The sequence below is a fragment of the Zingiber officinale genome, chromosome 4B (assembly GCF_018446385.1).
Source record: "Zingiber officinale cultivar Zhangliang chromosome 4B, Zo_v1.1, whole genome shotgun sequence".
Classification (NCBI taxonomy): Eukaryota; Viridiplantae; Streptophyta; class Magnoliopsida; order Zingiberales; family Zingiberaceae; genus Zingiber; species Zingiber officinale.
In genome coordinates, this window is record NC_055993.1 from 41,816,559 (window position 1) to 41,838,343 (window position 21,785).

General features: G+C 36.4%; 1 protein-coding gene across 3 annotated transcripts in view; it reads left to right on the top strand.

Moving 5' to 3' along the window:
- The window catches only part of LOC121974995 (MLO-like protein 9), a 125,397-nt gene extending 104,744 nt beyond the window's left edge, over positions 1–20,653 (top strand). The window contains exons 15-16 of one of the 3 annotated variants that reach the window (XM_042526326.1): positions 20,156–20,327; positions 20,390–20,653. In XM_042526326.1, coding sequence (XP_042382260.1) covers positions 20,156–20,327; positions 20,390–20,514 — 297 coding nt within the window. In that variant the 3' untranslated portion in view covers positions 20,515–20,653. The remainder of the gene's footprint in view (positions 1–20,155; positions 20,328–20,389) is intronic. The other 2 variants (XM_042526327.1, XM_042526328.1) reach the window with 2 other exon arrangements.
- The last annotated feature ends 1,132 nt before the right edge of the window (positions 20,654–21,785 follow it).

Consider the following 21,785-nt stretch of genomic DNA (forward strand, 5'->3'; position numbering starts at 1 on the left):
ATTAGAAAATTCATGACGTGGCATGATTTTAACCTCTATTTTGTGGTCATCATTTATTTCTTTCATGTATTTTTGTGAATGTAATAAGAAAGGACCTTTAATACCTACAGTAAAGATTTTCTCAATAGACAAAAGTAACAATGACCAAATCTTATCCCATATAGATCCTCCTACGCCATTGGGCTTTATCCTCTACTATATCATTATTTATATTTAAATAAATTTTATTGTAATTTATCATTACTAACTAAGTTTTCCTCTTATTTAATGAGAGTATTTTTTATAATTTCACATTGATTGACTAAAACATTTATTAGTTATCTAAGTACATGTTCGTATCATCTTAAATGCATCTCTTAGAATTTTTCTCAATAGATGCAATCTCAACTCTCTAATGTTCTCATTTTTTATCTATCCATCCTCATATGTCCTCACATTTACCTTAACATCGTCATTTATGTGACTCATCTTTCTTGTGTAGTCCCAACATTCAGTTCCATATGATATAGTAGGTGTAAATGTCATTTTATAGAACTTCCTTTCTCATGTAGTCCCAAGCTAAAATGGAATTCAATTAAAGGATATAAATACCTCTGAGAATTGACAAAAATCTCAAAGATTTTAATGAGTTAGAGATGAAGAAAACTTAGGGACCAATTAATCATAACTGAAGTCCATTCAAAATCATTTTTCAGGGATACTTTCATCTTTTTGAGAACTAATGGATAGCATTTTAGGAGGCTATGAAATTATGGATTTTCTCAGACTCTGAATAGCTGTTGTGCAACCCATCCAAATCTTGATATTCAGGGATACTTTCATCTTTTTGAGAACCAATGGATGGCAGGCTATGAAATTATGGATTTTCTCAGACTCTGAATAGCTGTTGTGCAACCCATCCAAATCTTGATATTCAGGGATACTTTCATCTTTTTGAGAACCAATGGATGGCAGGCTATGAAATTATGGATTTTCTCAGGCTCTGAATAGGTGTCGTGTAACCGAATAGGTTGTTTGATGAATCCTCTCCCTCTAATTTTTTAATCACTCCTATGTCCAATGTAGACTTTTCAACCACAAATCTTAAGCTAGCAATTCTTGACCAAGCTATATCCAAGGGCGAGTTAGTCCCTTGAACAATGGTGTTACCAGTATCATTGATCTAAAGTTAATGAACTAGATTGATAAGAGTGCTCAGTGAGTATTTTTGACTTTGTTTTATTAGGTATTTAGAATCAAGCCTGAAGCTCAACTATATCTTCACAAACGACTAATTGAAAAGTAATAGGAAAATCACATAGTATTCAATACCTCAAAAAAATCTTATGATAAAGTCCCGAGGAAAATTATGTGGAGAATTCTAGAAAAGAAAAGTGTTAACGTAGCGTATGTTGAAATAATCAAGGATATATGGATGTAATGATTAGAGTGAAGACTCTATGTGGATTAACTAAAATGTTTCCTATAAAGATAAGGCTGCATCAAGGATAAGTTTCCATATCTTTTTACACTAGTTATGGATTAACTCATTATATCGAAGACGCGTTACCAAGATGCATGTTGTTTGCAAATGATATTGTTTGTGTTAATGGGGCACGTGAAAGAGTAAATATTAAGCACAAATCTTGGTGGAAAAAGTTTTAGGCTTAGTATAGTAAAGATAGAATATATGGAAGTTTTACAATAGTATATAAATCAAAGTAATTGTTAAGATAGGAAATGATAAGTTACCTATAACTTAGAGCTTTAAGTATCTAGATTTGTTTCTGCAAAAGGATGGATTGTGGATAGAGATTGTTTTACATACGATAAAAGTAGGATGATTGAAACGAAGGAGGGCATCAGGTGTCTCGATGATCGTAAGGTACTTCTAAAGTTTAAAGGAGAGTTTTACAAAATAACGATAGCTATATTATATAGAGCTAAATATTCTGCTATGAGTTGAACACACAAGTGGAAGATGAGTCACAAAGATAAAAATATTAAGGTGGATGTGTAGACCTTTGAAGATTTGAATAAGAAATGAGAATATTAAAGAGAAAGTTAAGGTTTCAACGAGAGAAAATCTGAGAGATGCATTTAAGATGATATGATATGTACTTAGGCGACAAATAAATACTTCAATTAGCTGATATGAGATCATGACAAATACGCATATTAATCAAGGAAGATAACCCAAGAAGACTTGGTTAACAACGATAAAACAGGATAAAATTTATTTAAATATAGGTGATAATATAATAAGGGATCGAGCCTAATGGTGTAAGAGGATTCATTTATTTAACCCCACTTAGTAGGAGAAAGATTTGATTATTATTGTTGTATTTTTGTTATCATGTTTATCTGGCTACAGCCCAGTGTATGAAGCTCCCGCCATGCGAGGTCCTGGGAAGGATCCATTGTACGCATCATTACCTTGCTTTTTGCAAGAGACTATTTCCAGGATTCGAACCCATGGTCTTTTGGTTACAAAGCAACAACTTTATTGTTGTGCCAAAGCTCTCCTTCAATCATGTCTATCTGGCTGAATATAATTTTGCCTTTCTGGATTTTTAATCTATTTTATGTTATGAATTTGAGCAAGGATCAGGTCTGAAAATATGATCTTTATTGTATTTTAGGACCGGAAAGCAAGTATGGTCCTTAGAAGGACCCATGGCTATTAAGAGAACGTGATCTCAAAAAGAGACTTGAAAGTATCCTAGCAGTATGATTCTTAGAAGTCATGGATTAATTGAAGGCTAATTTAGTCAAACTGCATAACCCTCCCTCAGAAGGCAGAGAGACTAATCAGATAGCATAGCCTTGAAGGGATTAGTGTAATTGGAGTGCATGATCCTCATAGGGGTTAGAGGATAAGCTAAGAGATTCTCAGGAATAGAGGCTAAACAATGAGTGTAATCTTAAGTATGATCAGAGGCTAAGGAGAGTGCATAATTTGAGAAATTATTAAAGGCTAAACTGAGAGCATTACCTTACGAAGATTGGATAGTATTCAGAAAATATGATTCACAGAAGTTTGAAGGCTAAACAGAGGTTAAGTGGAGAGAGTGACCTTCAGAAAATCAGATGCTAAGTGGAGAGCATGATCATTGAAAGGATCGAAGGCTAACTAGTTAATAGTAACTAGGAAACAATTTGATATAGACTCTACTATAGTTTATACTTCTTCAAATTATATGCATTCCATGTCCTCAGAATCCTGCCTTTCTCTTGCTCTGTATGGGCCATATATTGGTTCTAGTTTTGCTTGCCTCTGGACAGCTAGCTTCCACATTTTTAGGACCAAATCCCCCTTTCTTAGGATTTTACGATCATACTATCATGTTGTTGTTTGTTTAGAATTTATTATTATAAGTTGTGCCTTTTCCTTGGTGCTTATAGATGATTGAATTCCATGATTATAGTATCATGTAATTTCTTCTTTAGAACTGATGCTTCTAAGATGTACCTTCTCTTGGAGTTCATCAACTCACATTAAATCTTCCTTGCTTGGTCACCATTTTCTGAAGTTTCCCTTTTGCTTCATAACACTTCCTAGGTCCAATGCATTGATCATTGTATACTTTGAATACCACTAGCAAGGTTACTCTAACTCGCACTAAAAAGCTGAGGTTTTAGCCATAACTAAGATTAAATAGTTGTCACTAAAGGTATTTTCAGTAACTAAGTCGTGTATAAGGATTATATATGTAACAAAAGATTTTTAATAAAATTCTTTCACAATTCTATCATTTAGTGATGACACTATAAAATAGATTGTACAAAAAAGGTGTTACTAGTATAACATTTAGTGATAGTGATGGATCCATTAAAAGTTTTAACTCTGAAACTTAGGCCTACCAATCTAGTAAGAAAATGTTTGCCACCAAACTTTCAGTGACAATATTTAGATTTAGTGACATTTTTTGTCATTGATACACTTTTTTTTGTAATGTTGGTACTCGTCGATTGAGAAATTGAAGTTATCATTCCACCGAGAATGTCACTGGATTAAGAATTTTGTTCTTGAGGCATATGAAGCATGGTGGGCCAAGCTTGTCATTAGTGTCCAAGTCGCATCATCCTACTTGTAGAGATCAGGTTGTCAAATCTCAAATTCTTTATTAAATATTGATGATGGCCTATAAGAAACCACTGAAAATATTGAGCATTAACGAAGACATCTCTTTAGCCAAACTTAATACCTTTTATCATGGCTTCAACTCTCTAGATTATTTGTAAATATCAAAGCAGAGTGTATATTCTAGACATTGTTTGTCAGTGATTAGAAACAAGGATTGAAATACAGACCTGTGTCAGGCGACACGGACAGTTTTTATTGTTCCATAGGGGGAGCGAAACTGGCATGCTCCCCAATTTTGCATGTGTCATCCGTGCGCCATGCATTAGGGTCATGTGACAGAAGTGGGTCAGAGGTGTCCCGAAGGCGTCGTCGGACGCCTCCTACGCAGCCGAAAGTGACACTGGATGCTTCTGGCAGCACCAGAAGCATTGTGGGATCGCTTCTGATAGTGTCAGATGTGTTGCGGGACACTTCTAGCGGTGTTGGAGGCATCGCTGGACACTTCTAGTGCCGCTGGATGCTACAGGTGCCGTCGGACGCCTCTGGCATTACTAGAAGCGTTTGCGGCTGTGCCTACGGGCGATACTACTGTTCAAAAATAAAATTGCAATGTATTTAATTCATATAATTCCCAACTTAAGTATGATATTTCGAAGAGGTGTTTATAAACCCTAATTAAATTATCCCAATAAAATATATAAAAACTATATTTAGAATTTTTAAAAAATTAATAAATTTTATTAATTGATATTTTGAAATTATTTTTACTATTTTAAATTTTATTTAAAAATTCTAAAAAATTATAATAAATCAAATCTATATTCTGATAATATTTTTATTATTTTGTATTTTTTTACTATTTTATTGTTTAATTGATATTTTGATATTTTTTATTTTAAATATATATTATTTAAATTAATAATTATTTAAATGAATAAATAGTCAATTTTAATAATTATTATATATATTGGCATGACACGATACAATACTGAAACCGCAACGTTTCAATCTGAGACCGAAACCTCTGCACGTGTCGAAATTTTAAACCTTGGTTAGAAACACGAAGCCCACCTCTTGAATTGGACTTTTTGCTCCTACTTTTGAATTGGACTCTCCGTCAATTAATAGTCAAGTGGCATCAGTATGTTGCTCATTCTCCAATTATTAAACTTCGGTATTCTTTTAAAAATTCCAAGAGCAAATCTACCAAACATGCTATATCTTCGAAGCACAAGAGCAAAATCTGATGTAAAATTCTCAATCAATCACTTAAAATACTCTTGGCTAAGTCTGGTTTGGCAAGGTTTGTTGTAATGGTGGTTGGTTAGAACCACAATTCTATGTGATTGTATGTGGGGCTAGCGCTTCCAACTGTCACGATCAAAGAAAATTTTAGTATCTCGGGTTGGAGGTACCTCATTTCTACATCTTTAAGTGTCAGGCTGATGTACCTTTGCACTTTATTCTTCTTTCACTAGGAATGAGCTCATTGCTTATTAAGTTGCTGCTAAATAAAATAGGAGAACATCTCTGGCCGAGAGGCATGCCAGCACTAATGGTTAGCTTTGATATGTTTTCAACTCTTGAAAGGTTTTGTTAAATGCAATGTGCTGCGAAGACTCTTTGATTTTAAACTTGTATTTTTGAAAAAAAAAAAAGGCAAGCAATTATCAACTGTCTGTGAGAGGAGTTGGCTCAGTGATGCTCTTCTGTGAGTCAATTTTTGCACCTCCTAAGAGGTAATCATGTCCTATATTGGCCAAAACTTGCCTTCTTAAGCTGCAAATGCTTGTCTAACTAACAATAAACCCAAAAGTAATCTGACCGACGTACCTTGAATGCATACTTTTTTAGATTTAGTCTGACAAGCTCGCTTATAGCTTCAAAAGCATCTCAAAGATTTGTGACATGGTCCCTTCTTGTGTGACTTATAGGTCATATATCATGTAGACACACTTCCATAGTGTCACTCAAACTTATGGTGTATGGTTTCTGATAAGAATTAAAATTGTATTAATTCTCAAAATCATAACTAATACATGGGATCCTAACGCCTTTTATATATTTATAACACAACTTATTCTTCATAACAAACTTATCTAAAAAACTAAATTGGCCTTACTAAAATAAAAAACTTTTGAAAAAATATATAAAAAATTATTTAATATTTGAACACTCCCCCTCAAGTTGGCTCATAAATATCATGCATGCCCAACTTATTTGAAACTCTATGAGCACCCAATTCCATACTGCTTTGGTAAGCCTATAAGGTAATTAATCTTTTGACTAAATCCTTGGTAATTCCACAACTTTTTCATCTAATTTCTCTTTAATAAAGACCTATCTATCTCAACAGCTTTGTACGATCGTGTTGAACTGATTATGGGCTATTTTGTACTCACAATATAACTAAATTGATTTCTCCAATTAATAGCCTAGATCTTGTAAAAGAAATTTCAACCATAATGCATCACATAGTCCTAAGTGCATCCTTTTATACTCATCTTATGCACTAGATCGTTGAACAACATTTTGTTTCTTGCTTTTCTAAGTAACTAAGTTCCCACTTATAAAGGAAAGGTATTGTGAAGTTTTGAAGTTGATCATTTATCATCAATTGCTCTGACCCAATCAACATCTATATATACTTCAATATCTTGCTTGTTGCCCCAGGACGTAGCGCAGACAGTGGACGCATGACATCTCTTGAGTAATGGTCAGGGGTCGATTCTCAGAAACTGACAACCTAGGGTTTATCCCACCATGCGCCTATGGCCTGTGTACCTGTATTTACCTTCCTGTATATCCGTGAGACCGGCACTAGGGGGGCCGCTAAGGTAGCGGATCTACCTTTTTTTTCAATATTTTGCTTGTTTGTATTTTTAGTGAATAGAATTCCCTTTTCCATAGATGATTTTAGATACCTCAAATTACCTAGTTTGCCTCAATACATAACTACAAGCCCTCTATTGGAGTGTTAAACAATATAAGCATATAAGAGGCACAACCACAAGTAAATTATAAACAATATAAGCATATAAGAAAAGCAAACTATTGTTTGATCTGGCTAGATACTCTTAATATCACGAGACTCCTCTTAGCGCTTCCCGGACCACACGAGCAAGAATTAGAGCACTTGAATATGAGAGCTTTGATTGCAGTTGTTTTTCACTTGTTAACGGAAATAGCTGCCTCAACTCCCATTTTATAGAGATTAATCGGCACTCTTCCCATCAACTGGAACCCTTTCGATTGACTAGACCTCCGTTGACTCGGTTGTAAACTGCATCCACTTCGACTATGGATTAGGCGACTTTTGTGATTTCCAATAACTTAGAACCCTTTTGGTTGCATGGAGCATGGTCAAACTTCATCTGTTGACCGCCTCACTCGGAGTGGATGAAGCCAAGTGTTTCCGATTGACTAGACCAGTTCCTAACTAGTCCTGCCTCCGGGCACACTTCGGTAGTCCAAGCCTTCGTCTAGTCTTGCTTCTTGCACATAAACAACATGCAAAAACCTAGTACTTGGTTTACCTAACCTATTAGGTTTCTTTTGCCAAGTGTTCAGCTCCACTCACCTTGACTTTCACCACCTAGTTTCCAAATAGGTCTGCCTAGTTCCCAACTAGGTATTCCACCATCTAGTCTCACTCAGATTTTCACTGCTTGGTTCCAACTAGATCTTTTTGTTGCATGCTTCCCAAGTAGGACTTTCACTGCCTAGTTCCTAACTTGGATTTGTACTGCCTAGCCCCACTGGAACTTATACTACCTAGTTCTCAACTAGGCATTGCTCTGCCTCTACACGAGCACACCAAGGAATTACTTGGTTCGGAGCCTGTGGCGACTCCTACTCCAAGGCCCGTGATCGTTGATCGTTTTTGGTGGGCAATCACTATAAGTTCGGAAATTCTTTACAATTTGAAGTACAATATTAAAGCAGTAATAAAAATTATACCGACAACGGAAAACAATAAATTTGAAGCTTCGGGTCGTCGGAGTCTGTTACAGCTTGTCGGATCGTCCTTTGAGCAGTGCACAGTTAAAAGATTGCGATTTCAAGTTGTATACTTTGCTGCTGCTCAAGACAGGCTTATATAGCCTGTTGAGGGCGCCTCCAACCGCATGGAGGGTGCCTCCAATCCCTCTGGATCCGCAGCGTGGATAAGTTCCGCTTCGCCCGCAACCTATCCGCCCGAGGCTGCCTCCAAGCCCATGGAGGGTGCCCTCCACCCAGCGTCCAGGGCGCCTCCTGCTCTGTTGCGCGGAGCCTTCAAGCATTGCACCCAAAGCGCCTCCAAGTTCCATGGAGGGTGCCTCGAGTACTGTTCATCCGAGGCTTTAAGACTTTTTCACTCCCTGCAAGATGTGTTAGTCCAAAATACAAAACATATCCTGCAAAACAGAGTTTAGCACAAATATATAAGAAATAATAAGTCGTTTTGACAGTCTCCGGATTGTCCGGTTCTGACTTTGGATTTCACTTCCGAAAACTCTAGGTCGAACCGACGCCTGCTGTTCCCTCATCGGGGAACCCGTCCTCACCTACTCCACTCAGAAGAGTTTACCTATTGCCAGACCGGTCCTCCAGACCGGCTGGACTTTTGTTCAGCGCCCGAGTCTCCAGGATTTTCTGCTGGACGTTCGCTTCACGACCCTTCCAGTCTTTTCACCTGGTCCGCGACCACCAGGACTTTCCACCTAGAGTTCCCGACTCTAGGGTTTTTGCTTGAAGCCCTCGACCCATCAAAACTTTCCTCTTAGGGTTACCACCCCCTAGGGCCTAGGGTTACCACCCCCTAGGATTTTCCACTTGCCTAACCGCAGCTAGGACTTTTGCCTAAGTACACTTAGGACTTTCCTGCAAACTCATTCAAACATGTTAGACCACAAATAACTTTAACTTTAAACCCTTTGCCATTATCAAATCATCGGATGCTTCCCGCACCAACAATCTCCTCCTTTTTTATTATGACAACAAAATTCAAAGTTAAGTAAAATATGAAAGTAGTATAAATGTGTACAAGCATAAAATCAAGATTCAAGTGCAAACAAGTGAAAAAATATGTAGGTGCAAAAAACAAACATTTAGGTGCAACTTGTTGTATCTCCCCTCTTAATCACTTAACTTTCACTTTCCTCTCCCCCTTTGCCATAGATAAAAAATATTACTTAAAAAACAATGAAAAAATGGAAAGATAGAAAATATTTAGCCCCCCCCTGAAAGGTAGTTCTTACTTGAAAAATATGATTTTGCAAGAAGAAGCAAAAATTTGAAAGAGACTGTAACTAAATATTAAAAATAACTTAACTTTAAAGGAATTTAAACTTAGGTAAGTTCAAGCTTTAAAAGAAGTTGATTAAAAAACTTAGCTCTAAAAGTACTTCAGTACTTAGAGATGCTGATAAAAGCTTTAGCTTAGTCAAGTATTTAAAACAAACTTTTGATAAAAATACTTTTGATAAACACTAAGCTTAAAAACTAATTTTAATTCAACATTAAGCTTAATAATAATTTGTTTAAACACGAAAAAGAATTTCATTTTAACACCAAAAAATTATAACGCTAAGTTAAAAACAAATGATCAAGTTTTAAAAATAATTTTAAGTTTGAAAAATACTTTTAAAAACCTTCTGTTTGAAAAATACTTTTAAAAACCTTCTATTTGAAAAATACTTTTAAAAATATGAACTTGGCTTAATTTGAAAAATCTTTCTTTTACTCCCCCTTGATTAATGCCAGTCAATTTTTGTTAAAAAAAAAATTTAAAGTCCTAGAGTCCAAGCATGAGTAACAAGATCTACTTTCAAACAAATGTCTAACCTTTAGTTACTAGCTATTTTACCAAGAGGTAATAGCTTTCACTTGGTTAGTCAGATTAAGCAAGTGTTCCAGTTAGTTTGACTAAACTTGGATAACTTGATTTGATTAATTTGAGTTTGGTATGTATTACCCAGATTTATGTTGATACACAGACATAAGTATTCTGAAGTTCAGACAGTACCCTATGCATCTCACACCATTCTAAGTGGTTTTTATACACAAGCAAGGTAATCCTAGTGTGCTTGTGAGATGCTCTTGTTGAGACCTAGGGGTACATGCTTTCTAGGGGGTAGAGATCTAGGCTAAATCCAATTTTTGAAAACTAACAAAATTGAAATTTTGAAAATATTTTTCCTAGAATTTAAAACCAAGATTATAACTTTGAAATAGCAATTAAAGAACTAATTTTGAAAGTAAACTCTAGTTTACATAAGCATGCTCATCAAACAAACCAAAACAAACTGTCTATAGATACCATGTCAATCATATACAATGCATAGGAATGTATATAGTCTGATCAAGTCTGATCATCATCAATAGGTGGTGCTAGTGGTCGCTCAGGGCCCGCAGAGTCTGAAGGATCTGCTCAAGTCTGGTAGTCATGCCATCCCGGAGAGCAGTCATCTCTCCCCGAAGTGCCCTGAAACCATCCGAGACTGATCGATGTAACTGCGCAGAGGACTCCTCGAGACGAGTGAGTCGATCCTCAACGGACAGTGAAGTCGAGGGCTGGGTCAAGGTCAAGGGTTGTGCCAGAGAAGGAAGATGCCCAAAGATCTTTGTCTTCGTAAGCTCTAACCACTCCTCTCCCTCGGCTGGGACATGAAACTCATCTCTTGTGGCTGGAGCGGCTCCCTTGGTTGGATCAGCGTCCTCGACTGGAGTAAAAAACTCATCCTCGAGCAGCTGGTTGCGACCCACCTCTCCAGGTTAGGATCCCCTGAGCGGTAATGTCTATATGCACTAAGCCTAATTGACACTGACCGAACTAAGGGAAGTAACCCTCCCCTGGGTCGTGTCTATCTCTAAGGTCGAAAAACTATATGTCAAAACATGACAATAGGGCATATGGACCTCGAGTCTAGTGATAAGACCGGATGCACGTATAATGTTATGAAATATATGCAAAGTTATATCTATATCTAAATGCTGACAGAGGGCATACAAAAAGGAGTGAGAAGGTCGCATCGTCGGAATATTCCGAGACGCGATCGACAAAATGCAAGTAGTCAGGACCCGATACATGATATAGTCCTAGACCCTAAAAGAGAGTGATCTGAAGTCAGTCACTACAAGTGGTCCCCCCCTAAGGGAGTAGGGCTCACCAAATGGCAGGCCCCTACTAGGGTAACACAAAAATGAACATGTCGATAGCTTAAGTCCTAGACTAGTGTATAGGAGGGTGGGAGAAGACTGAAAATCCTTTCCACCAACTCCGGTGGAGTAAGTCAGATCATCTACACTATCTAGGTTGTTATAAAACTGAGCACACAAGTCGTGATTAACTGCATGGCTGCAGTAAACCAGCCTATTTAGCTGGTAATGCTCAATCATCTGGGTAATAGGTGTACAATATCTAGCAAAAAAGGATCTGCTCAAATATCTACACTTTAATGGAGAAAATGTATGCCTAATGAACTCTAGCCTATGCCGCTCAATAGGGAATCTAGAATCGGTGGATGGGGTACTACTAGAAGCAGGGTCTATGTTCCATCTTTTCCTATTTGTATACACACACATATATAAAAAATGCACAGAAAATACATACAGAAGTAGTATAATGAAATCGGGTATACGTAGCAGGCATCTTGAGGTGTTAATGAGGTTGAAGGGGAGAAAATCGGGCTGAAAAGGCACCTCGGCGTGACTCGAATCGTGTAAAACACGCGAATAGAAGAGTCTCTGTTCGCTGGAAAAATTGGTATTGAGGGTGCCCTCAACCGCATGGAGGGCACCCTCAATGCGTTATGGGGGGTGCCTCCTATCGGTGGGAGACGCCCTCTATACCTTTTGGCGGGAATATTCTCGCCGCTCCCGGGGGCGCCTCCTTTCATTTGGAGGCGCCCTACGATATTTTTTTTTATTTTTATTATTATTATTTTTTGTTTTTAATTTAAGTTAAGTTTTAGGTTTTTAATTAAGTTTAAATTTAAATCTAAGTTGGTTTTAATTTTAAGTTAGATTTAATTTTAAAGTAATTTTAAATTAGTTTTAAGTAAGTTTAGTTGAGTTAAGTTTTAAGTTTGTGTTGATTTGATTAAGTTACATTAATTTGGAATTGAATTGATTTGTCTTAAGAGTTATTAATTAGTTATTAGATTTAATTGAGTTAAGTTTAAGTTAAGAATTAGGTTTATGTTAGGTTAATTAATTAATTGGTTAACTTAAGTTAATTAATTAGGTTAAGTTAATTAATTTGTTAGGTTAATTAATTTAATTAATCAATTGATTAATTAAATTAATTAGGTTAAGTTAATTAATTAGGTTAAATAAATTAATTGGTTAAGTTAAGATAATTAATTAGTTAGGTTAAGTTAATTAATTAGTTAGGTTAAGTTAATTAATATGTTAAGTTAATTAATTAGGTTAAGTAAATTAATTAGTTAAGTTAAGTTAATTAATTAGGTTAAGTTAAGTTAATTAATTAGGTTAAGTTAATTAATTAGGTTAAGTAAATTAATTGGTTAAGTTAATTAATTAGGTTAAGTTAATTAATTAATTAGGTTAAGTTTGGTCTAAATTTTACCTAAGTCCATATCACCCTCTTCTAAGTTATCACTCAGGAACCTTGTAGGTTTTTGTGAGATGGTTAATTTAATCTTTGATTTTAGGTTATCATCTAAGGATTAATTTACATTTGAGTTAGACTCAGGTTTTTCAATTAGTCAATTAAATATTCATTTCAAAGATTGACTTCCAAGCTGTGGCGAGACACTAGGCCTTCTTGGGTATGAGATCATCCACCACTTCTAGACAACCTTTCCAAGAAATTGGATATTTAATTTTCCTTTTGTAACTCCTAGGTCTAACTAGTCAAGTGTAAATCACGCCTAGATCCTTATCTAAGCCTAATCTAAGCATGTATAATAAAAGAAGTAAGATAAGCATCAAACAATTCTATTTATAAAAATGGTTTTTCTATTAACTTCCCTGGATCATAGCCTCGATAGGGTCTATCAAGGTAGTGGATTTGATCCTTGGGGATCCAATATTGTCCAACTTGATTAATCAAGTTCGACTTGGGAACCCATGCTTAGACTACTTTTCTATTTGTTCTATTTATAATTGATAGGTAAGACTTGTATTTTCGTTTAGCCTAAAATCCAAGTCCGGATCGGTTGTAGACGGCTCTCTGTTTTCCAAGAATCAGGTCAAGATTCTTGGAACCCAAGGTGAACCATTCCAACGTGTCCTTTAGTTCTTTGACTTGATTTTTCAAGTTAGAATTCTCTTCCTCAAGTTTTTAGACTTGAGTTGAGGTTCCAGTGTGAACGAGGTCAGTCAAGGAGCTAGGGTTAGTCACTTCTTTAAGGGTTGTTACCTCCTTTTGAAGTGATTTGACCCGGACATTGGATTTATCTAACTTGCGCATTAGATAATTAACTAAATTATACAGTGAATTTCTTAGGGTTAGGGCCTTCGGAAACGGATACAGATCCGTGGCTTCTCTCGGACTCGGCTTCCGATTCGCTCTCGGTTAGACTTGAGTTGATGTTCCAGTGTGAACGAGGTCAGTCAAGGAGCTAGGGTTAGTCACTTCTTTAAGGGTTGTTACCTCCTTTTGAAGTGATTTGACCCGAACATTGGATTTAGCTAACTTGCGCATTAGATAATTAACTAAATTATACAGTGAATTTCTTAGGGTTAGGGCCTTCGGAAACAGATACAGATCCGTGGCTTCTCTCGGACTCAGCTTCCGATTCGCTCTCGGTCTTCGATTCGTCGACTTGTTCCCAGGCAGTTAGCGCGAGGAAACTCGTCTGTTCGATCTCTTCGTCGGAGTCTTCTAAAGAAGACTCATCCCATGTTGCTTTTAGTGTTTTCTTCTTCCTCTGCTTCTTTGCTTCCTTTTGGTTTGGACAATTGTCTTTGATGTGTCCCTTTTGGTTGCAGCCGTAGCAAGTTACTTCAAACTTGATTTTTGGACTGGCTGGCACCGTCTTGGACTGAATCACCTTCTTGATGTCCTTCTTAGTGAAACCTTTCTTCTTTTTGTAGAGCTTACGTACTAGGTTGACGATCTCGGCTATGATCTCGTCGTCGTCATCTTCTAAGTTTGATTCGTCTTCAGACTCGGGTTCGGTTCTGCGCTTTGATTTTGGTTCCCGAGTTCTTCTTGTACCAGCAATCAATGCAATACCTTTCTCGGCTGGACATGCATTAGTCTGTTCGTGCAATTCAAATTCTAAAAATAACTCATCTAACTTAATTGATGAAACATCCTTGGATACTTTGTAAGCATCTACCATGGATGCCCACAAAGTATTCCTAGGAAAGGCGTTGAGCGTGTACCTTATTACGTCTCGATTCTCCATCTTTTGTCCGATCCCGTGGAGTCCGTTCAGTAGATCTTGTATCCGCACGTGAAGTTGGCTAGCCGTCTCACCTTTCTGCATTTTTATGTTATATAACTTATTTAAAATTAGATCGTGCTTACTTACTTTCATATCGGAGGTGCCTTTGTGCAGCTCAATCAGCTCCTCCTATAGTTCTTTCGCGCTTGAGAATGAGCCAACTCGGTTCAGCTCTTCCTTTGTTATACTATATTGAAGAGTGCATGTTGCTTTGGCGTTGACCTCAACCTTCTTTATTATACTTGTGTCCCAGTTCTCGCATGATACTGGTTTTCCCATGCCGTCAAGTGGAAGTGAGATGCCGATTTTGATGATCATCCACATGTCGAATTGGGTTTGGAGGTAAGACTCCATTTGACTCTTCCAGTAGTCGAAGTCTTCGCCGGAAAGTCCTAGTGGAAAGTCCTAGGTGGAAACCCTCCACTAGGACTTTCCACCTAGAGTCCCCGACTCTAGGGTTTTTGCCTGAAACTCTCAACCCGCCAAGACTTTCCGCCTAGGGTTACCACCCCCTAGGGTTTTCCACCTACCTAATCGCAGCTAGGACTTTTGCCTAAGTACGCTTAGGATTTTCTTGCAAACTCATTAAAACATTGTTAGACCACAAATAACCTTAACTTTGAACCCTTTGTCATTATCAAAAATTCAGATTCGATCGTCGGATGCTTTCCGCACCAACAAGTAGGACTTATACTGCCTAGCCACACTAGGATTTACATTGCTAGTCCCATAGGACTTTTCGCCAATTGTCAAGTATGTGGTCTTACTTGAACTTCTCACTTACTTCCATGCGTCCTGTCAACTTTAACTTGCTTGGACTCTTCACTTAACTTGATCAATCCTAACCAAGTTCTCATTGAACATATTGTTCAAACCAAAATATCAAAACCCTAAAGGTCAATTGCACTAACAAATTCCATAAGTTTAGGTGTATCCTTTTGCTACCGATCTTGCACAGTAAAGATCCATCGGCATCCAACTTTTTATATAGGATGATTAGAGGTCCATCTCTTCATCATCGTGGCTTTCCATCTTCGATCAGATAAGGCTTCCTGCACAGTGTAAGGTATAGATATAACAAATGACTGATTTTCTTTTGACAAGAGATGTGTAGGCATATAATGGCTAATGGGATATCTTACTCTACTAGACAATTGAGGTTTGTATGTAGATTTTGGAATACCTCTGGAAAGACATTATGATAATTTTCTTAGATGGCTATCTTGTAGTGTGTAAGTAATATCCGCAGACAACGATTGCTTTAGTGTATCACTTTGGAGGGGCTCAAGTTCGGTTTCAAAAATTTCTTGACTTCTTTGGTGTCACTAGGTTTCATCTCATCCTCTTCTATGTTTATTGTGTCGTTGTGTATGGTATCACCCCTTAGATCCACGTTTTAATCACTAGGTTCCATCTTATCCACTTCTACGCTTATTGTGTTGAATGATATTGACACTTAAATCCAAATTTTATCCACTAGGATCGAAATCACTAATATTTTGATCAAATATTTCCACCGTATCTTCTTCATGATTGTATAGAAGGGTCTGAATTTCCTTAAGATACTCACCCTGAAAGTTAGACTTGGAGAAATGCATAATATTTTCATGAAAGAAAGCATCCATAATAACAAACATATGTTTAGTAGGGGGATGATAGAATTTGTATCCTTTTTAATTGATAGCATATCCAATAAAGACATAGGCTTGAGGCATTAACTTCTTTGATGTTTGTGAAGATACACATAGGCAACACATCCAAAAACATGAGGGGGTAGATTGGAACTGTTGGAACAACATCAATTTCTATAAGTGTCTGAAAGGGCGTTTTGAAGTTGATAGAACTAGATGAAACACGATTGATGAGATATACAACAGAGAGGAGAGCTTCACCCCCGGTAGCATAAGGGCATGTGAGCTTTTATTAGGGAAGTGCAAACAATCTCAAATAAGTGTATATTTTTGCTTTCAGCCATACTATTTTATTGAGGTGTATCTAGACAACTAGTTTGATGAATTGAAGCATGAGAGTCAACAAAATATTTAGAGTTCGAAACTATGATATTCTCTACCATTGTCACTTCGTAACACTTGTATTCGGGTATTATACTATGTACTAATTGTAGGATCAAACTTGACACTAGAGAGAGAAAGGGGTGAATAGCATTAAGAATTTTTTAAATAGATAGTAACAGAAATAATTGAATCAATCAAAGTAGCACAGCGGAAATATAAATTACTTAAATAGATTCATTAGCAAAGCAATGTAAGCATGGAAAGGACTTAACTACAAATTAAGCATGCAAGTAGATGATCAACCAAACTAGAAGTATAGACACACATAGTAGTTATAAAATACAATTCTTATTTCTAATTTATCCTTTTTTAGAAAGCCTCTGGAGATGGGAGAGAGAATCTAAAAGGTTAAGCACAATAACAAATATGAGGCAACACAAAAACAAATGAAATGTTACTCTAGGTGTTGTTGATTAGAAATGAAGCACAAGTCATAGCGTGTTGTAGCACAGAAGATGAGAAAGCACAAGAGCACGAGTACAAGAGATTAAGAGAATGTGTGAATGAGTGATTTCTAAGCTCTGCCTCGATGCTCTTTTTATAGCACTCCTCCGGTCGCATGTATTGTTGTTGACGTGACTACAATGTTTATCCGTTATATAACGTTAATGAAGCTTTCACTGGAAGCCCTCCAGTCACCTGGATAAAGGTCAAATATAATCTTGACCTAACTTTCTTGGATTATTGATAGCGTCATCTCCTAGTCGCCTAGAAACTACTTTGGTTGCCCGTATCCTTGGATGATCTAGACCCTCTTAAATCCCTTTGTCGAGAGTTATCACCAGCTAGTCGCCTCGACTCTCTGGTAGTCTAGAACCATCGAACATGCTTTCCTATAGTAGTTACATGTAATGAGTAGGATACAAAATTTAAGGTAACTCGCACTTACGTTGGTCTATACACTCATCCTCCAACTGACTCATCTAGACCAAGTTGCCAAGTTACAACTCCCAACTGCTTCCACTTGGACTTGTTTGTCAAGCCTTCAGCTCCAGTTAACTCCACCTCGACTTGATTCACCTAGCTCTCAGCTTGGACTTTTGTTTATTAAGTCTTCGCCATTTGGACTTAATTTACCTAGCAACCAGCTAGGACTTTCTTGCTTGGTTTAAACCAAGACTTAGCTCTTGTCTGACAGTTGCCTAGTTCCACTAGGACTTAGTCACAGTCTAGCTCACAATCAAGACTTCATCACAGTCAAGTAACATCAATGTTTTTAATGGGGGTTGAGGTGGTAGCCTAAGCGGGAGGTAGATAGCAACCGCATCGCCTCAAGCAAAGGCGGTGCTTTAGGTGATAACTCACCTCCTTTCACCATTGTCGTGCCTAGAACCACCACGGTCGTGCTTGGAACTGCCATAGCCATTGTTTCACCATCACCACGTGTCTGGAAGAGCCGCATAGGCCCAATGGTGAGTTTGGATGTGTCACGCGAGCTTGGACGTGTCGTTTGATTCCAGCGACGAGCCTGGACTCATCGTCTGAACTCGGTGACGGCCTGGACGCGTTGCCCTGGCCGGCGACACGTCTAATCGCATGGTGCGGTCTTGGCGACACATTGGACTCGTTGCTTGACCGAAACAGGGTATGCGATTTAATTAAACTTTAGTTCAATAATTTTAATCAACTCCTAACTATGATTGAGATAATTTAAATAGACTTAATTAAATCCTAATAAAATTATCTCAATAATTAAATATATGTATATTTTAAAAATTATTTTATTTTTTATTTTTAAATATTTAGATTAAAATTTTATTTTTAATTAATATATTTTATTTAAAGTAAATATAAGAATAATGACTATTTATACTATTATATATAAAAAATAGTAAAAAAAATTCAATTGCCTAGGCGGTCGACGATCACCAATCGTCCTACCACCGTCTACAGTCATTTACAACACTGAGTAACGTACACCTACACACTTGACATCAATTTATTAGATCACAACAAACGTGACTCCAATCTTAATCCTATATCAAAACTCTAGGTTAAAAGTTGTGCTCTAGCACCAACACTACCGGTATTATAAGACTTTTGAAACAATAATGTAACTTCTAATTTAGATTTTATTAGACATAACCAAGTCATCCAAGTATAATTATCTATGAAGGTGACAAACCAATGTGAACACCCTGAAGTCTAGATTGTCCCAAACATCAAAGTGAATAACCATAAAAGGAGTTGGACTTTTATTTAAAATTAAAAGGAAATGAAGCATTATGACTTTTATTGCAAGTTCACACACTTCACAATTACAACTAGACAAATTTTAGGAAATAACCTTTTTAAATAACCAAATGAGGCATGTCTTAACTGTCGATGTCATAGTTCCTTTTTGGTAAATCAGTGCTCTCTATTGCTAAATCTTGTTGTGAACTACTAGAAGTATTTGACTCTAGTTCAATAATGCAATTTCCCCCTCATAATGCCATAACCAATCGTTTTGTCAAGTCTGAATGTCCTTAAACACACAATAATCAATTCAAAAAATAATAACACAAGATAAGGTAGTGATTTGAGAGACTGACAAAATGTTATAATTTAAAGAGGGAACAATTAACATTGAATCAAAGTGTAAGTATTTGTAAGATGTGATTACGCTTCTCCCTAACAACTAGGGCGGTTTTGCCATTAGCTGTGGAAATACAATTTTTAGAGGATGGGTTAAGGGTTGTGATTTGTCTAAACATCAAATGTCATATGATCAATAACACTTGAATCAATTATCCATGCACTATTCAAAACAGGTGTAGAAGTATTTAAGACCTTACCTTCAGTTTTGTAGTACCAATGTTGATGATGTAGGAGTGGTATCATCTTCCTTTGTTTGACCAATCATTATAGTAAGTGGTCGCTTGAAGTTGTGATGTCGTGTTGAGTCCCACCAATCTGGATATCCAATAAGTTCAAAGCAATGACTTGTTGAATGATTTCTTTGATTGCAATGAGTGCACTTGTATGTAGGTTTGTCTGATTGATTTTGCTTGGTCTTGTGATCTCCGATTGGGTCAATAGTGAGAAAACATAAAGGAAGCTTCACATTTCTTGCTAATTTATAATATTTCAAATTAATCTTTGTTGAAAGATGATGATGGTGGCATAGACTATCTACTTGGTGAGGGGATCAACTGTAGATTGGTAATTCATTTTCAATTGTAGATGATGGTGGTGGAGACAGAATGATCTAATCTTGCACCGCAGACGAGCGACTCAGAAGCGTAGTAGATGCAATTCTTGCGGAAGCAGTGATGATGGTGCGAATTATGGTGCTTAGAGATGGAGGCAGAGGTGGCGGTCAAATTTAGGATTTAGGGAAAAGAAACTAGCTCTGTTACCATGATAAGAATTAACATTGTATCCACTCTCAAAATCATAACTAATACATGGGATCCTAACACCTTTTATACATTTATGACACGACTTATTTTTCATAACAAACTTATCTAAAAAAGTGAACTGGCCTTATTAAAATTAAAAAAAAAAACTTTTGAAAAAATATATAAAAAATTATTGAATATTTTAACAATTTCATTGACTAATGCTAGTTTATCTAGTCATTGATACTAATGCTGACATCACTTTCTTTCTTTTTCTTCCATTGGTTTCAGATGGGTTCGCAAATGAAAATATCCATCTTCGATGAGCAGACATCCAAGGCTATCAAGAAATGGCATCAAACAGCCATGAAGAAAAAGAACCCAAAGGGTTCACCAAATGCAAGCCCCCCTGGAAGTCCAAAAGCAGTAGCTATGCACCCAATTCATGACCCAACTTCTGCAGGTGACATTTCATAATTCATCAAAAAGGTTTGGCACAAGGCTCTGATTCTGAAGTTCTACCAGTAGCAGCCACTGTTGCCTCAACCTCAGCGGTCGCTTCTAAAGACATCCTCAGCGGAACAACTGAACTGCAGCTCCTTGCAGTAGAACGGGTGAAAGAAGAATACCAAATAATTGATCTTTCATAACTGTAATACACAATTCTATTTATTTTTCTTTTTTATGGGATGCAATGTAAGTAGATTCTTCTCATCATGACTACACAAACTCAACAGGAAAGAAACAAACTTCTCTATGAAATATGTTATTAAATTGTGTTGATTCCCATTTATTACTCTTTTTGGAGAATCTAGAGATAATATTATGGAACTTGTGTGCATAGGTGTGTCGATCTTTCCAGCAAAAGTGAACTTTCTTTGTTATTTTCCAAGAAAAATGATAGAACTGTCAGTAGGGCGTTCATGGAAAGCTCCCAAGTAGCTGTCTTTAATCTTCTTTGATTTTCTTATAGGTTTTTTTTTCATTTGATTAATATATAAAAATAGTGGCTAAGAGTGCATGAGTAAAAGAGGTGTGCGCCACCGAATAAAGGATTTTAGTTTGGAATGAAAAAGTATATATGCATAAAAAATGAACCATCTATAAATACTTGTAAAAATGTTAAAAATTTTAAAAGTATTCTGTAACTAAAAAAGAAGTTAAGAAAGTTGTAAATGAAGGCAAGAATAAAAATTTTGAATATTTATATTAAAAATTGAAAATAAAATAAAAAAATATTTATAAAATAACAAAAGTGTGGGAGAGGGGAAGATAAAAGATCTTGAAATATTAAAAATGATTGCATTAAGGTATTATATTAAATGATGAGGAATGATGATCGACAATAGAGGGGATGAATAACGTGATTTTAAAATCAAACTTTTTAAAAAAAAAAAAAATAAATAAAAACAAAAATAAAGTGGGCAATATAATTAAATAAAATACGAGAAAAGAAAATCAAGACACAATCAGTTACTTGATTCGGAACCTTCAACGACTCCTACTCCAAGACTCATGATCCCTCAGATTGTATCGACGGGTATTCTAATAAAAATCTCATTCTAAATCGTTGGAAGAGTGAATTGAATATAATAGTAATCTGCACTTTCTTTTATGTAATAATTCAAAGCTTAATTGAAAATTTTGTTACCCAACACGTAAAGATTATTGGATCAAGCTCAATATTGGACGACTTTTTAGTAGTAATAGGGCGTAGCAGCATTGCAACATAGCAGGAGGATGAAGTCAGAGCAGTTAGAATCTCGAAAGATTGCGTATAGAGTTATGTATAAAGTGTTGGTCTAATGGCTCATTTAAAAAGTGTTGAAGGCGCCTCCAAGGCGTCTCTAACCACAAAAATTATCTCGTAAATTTCGACTTTGATAAACTTTGACACATGCGGTCTCTATTTGTGTGAGGG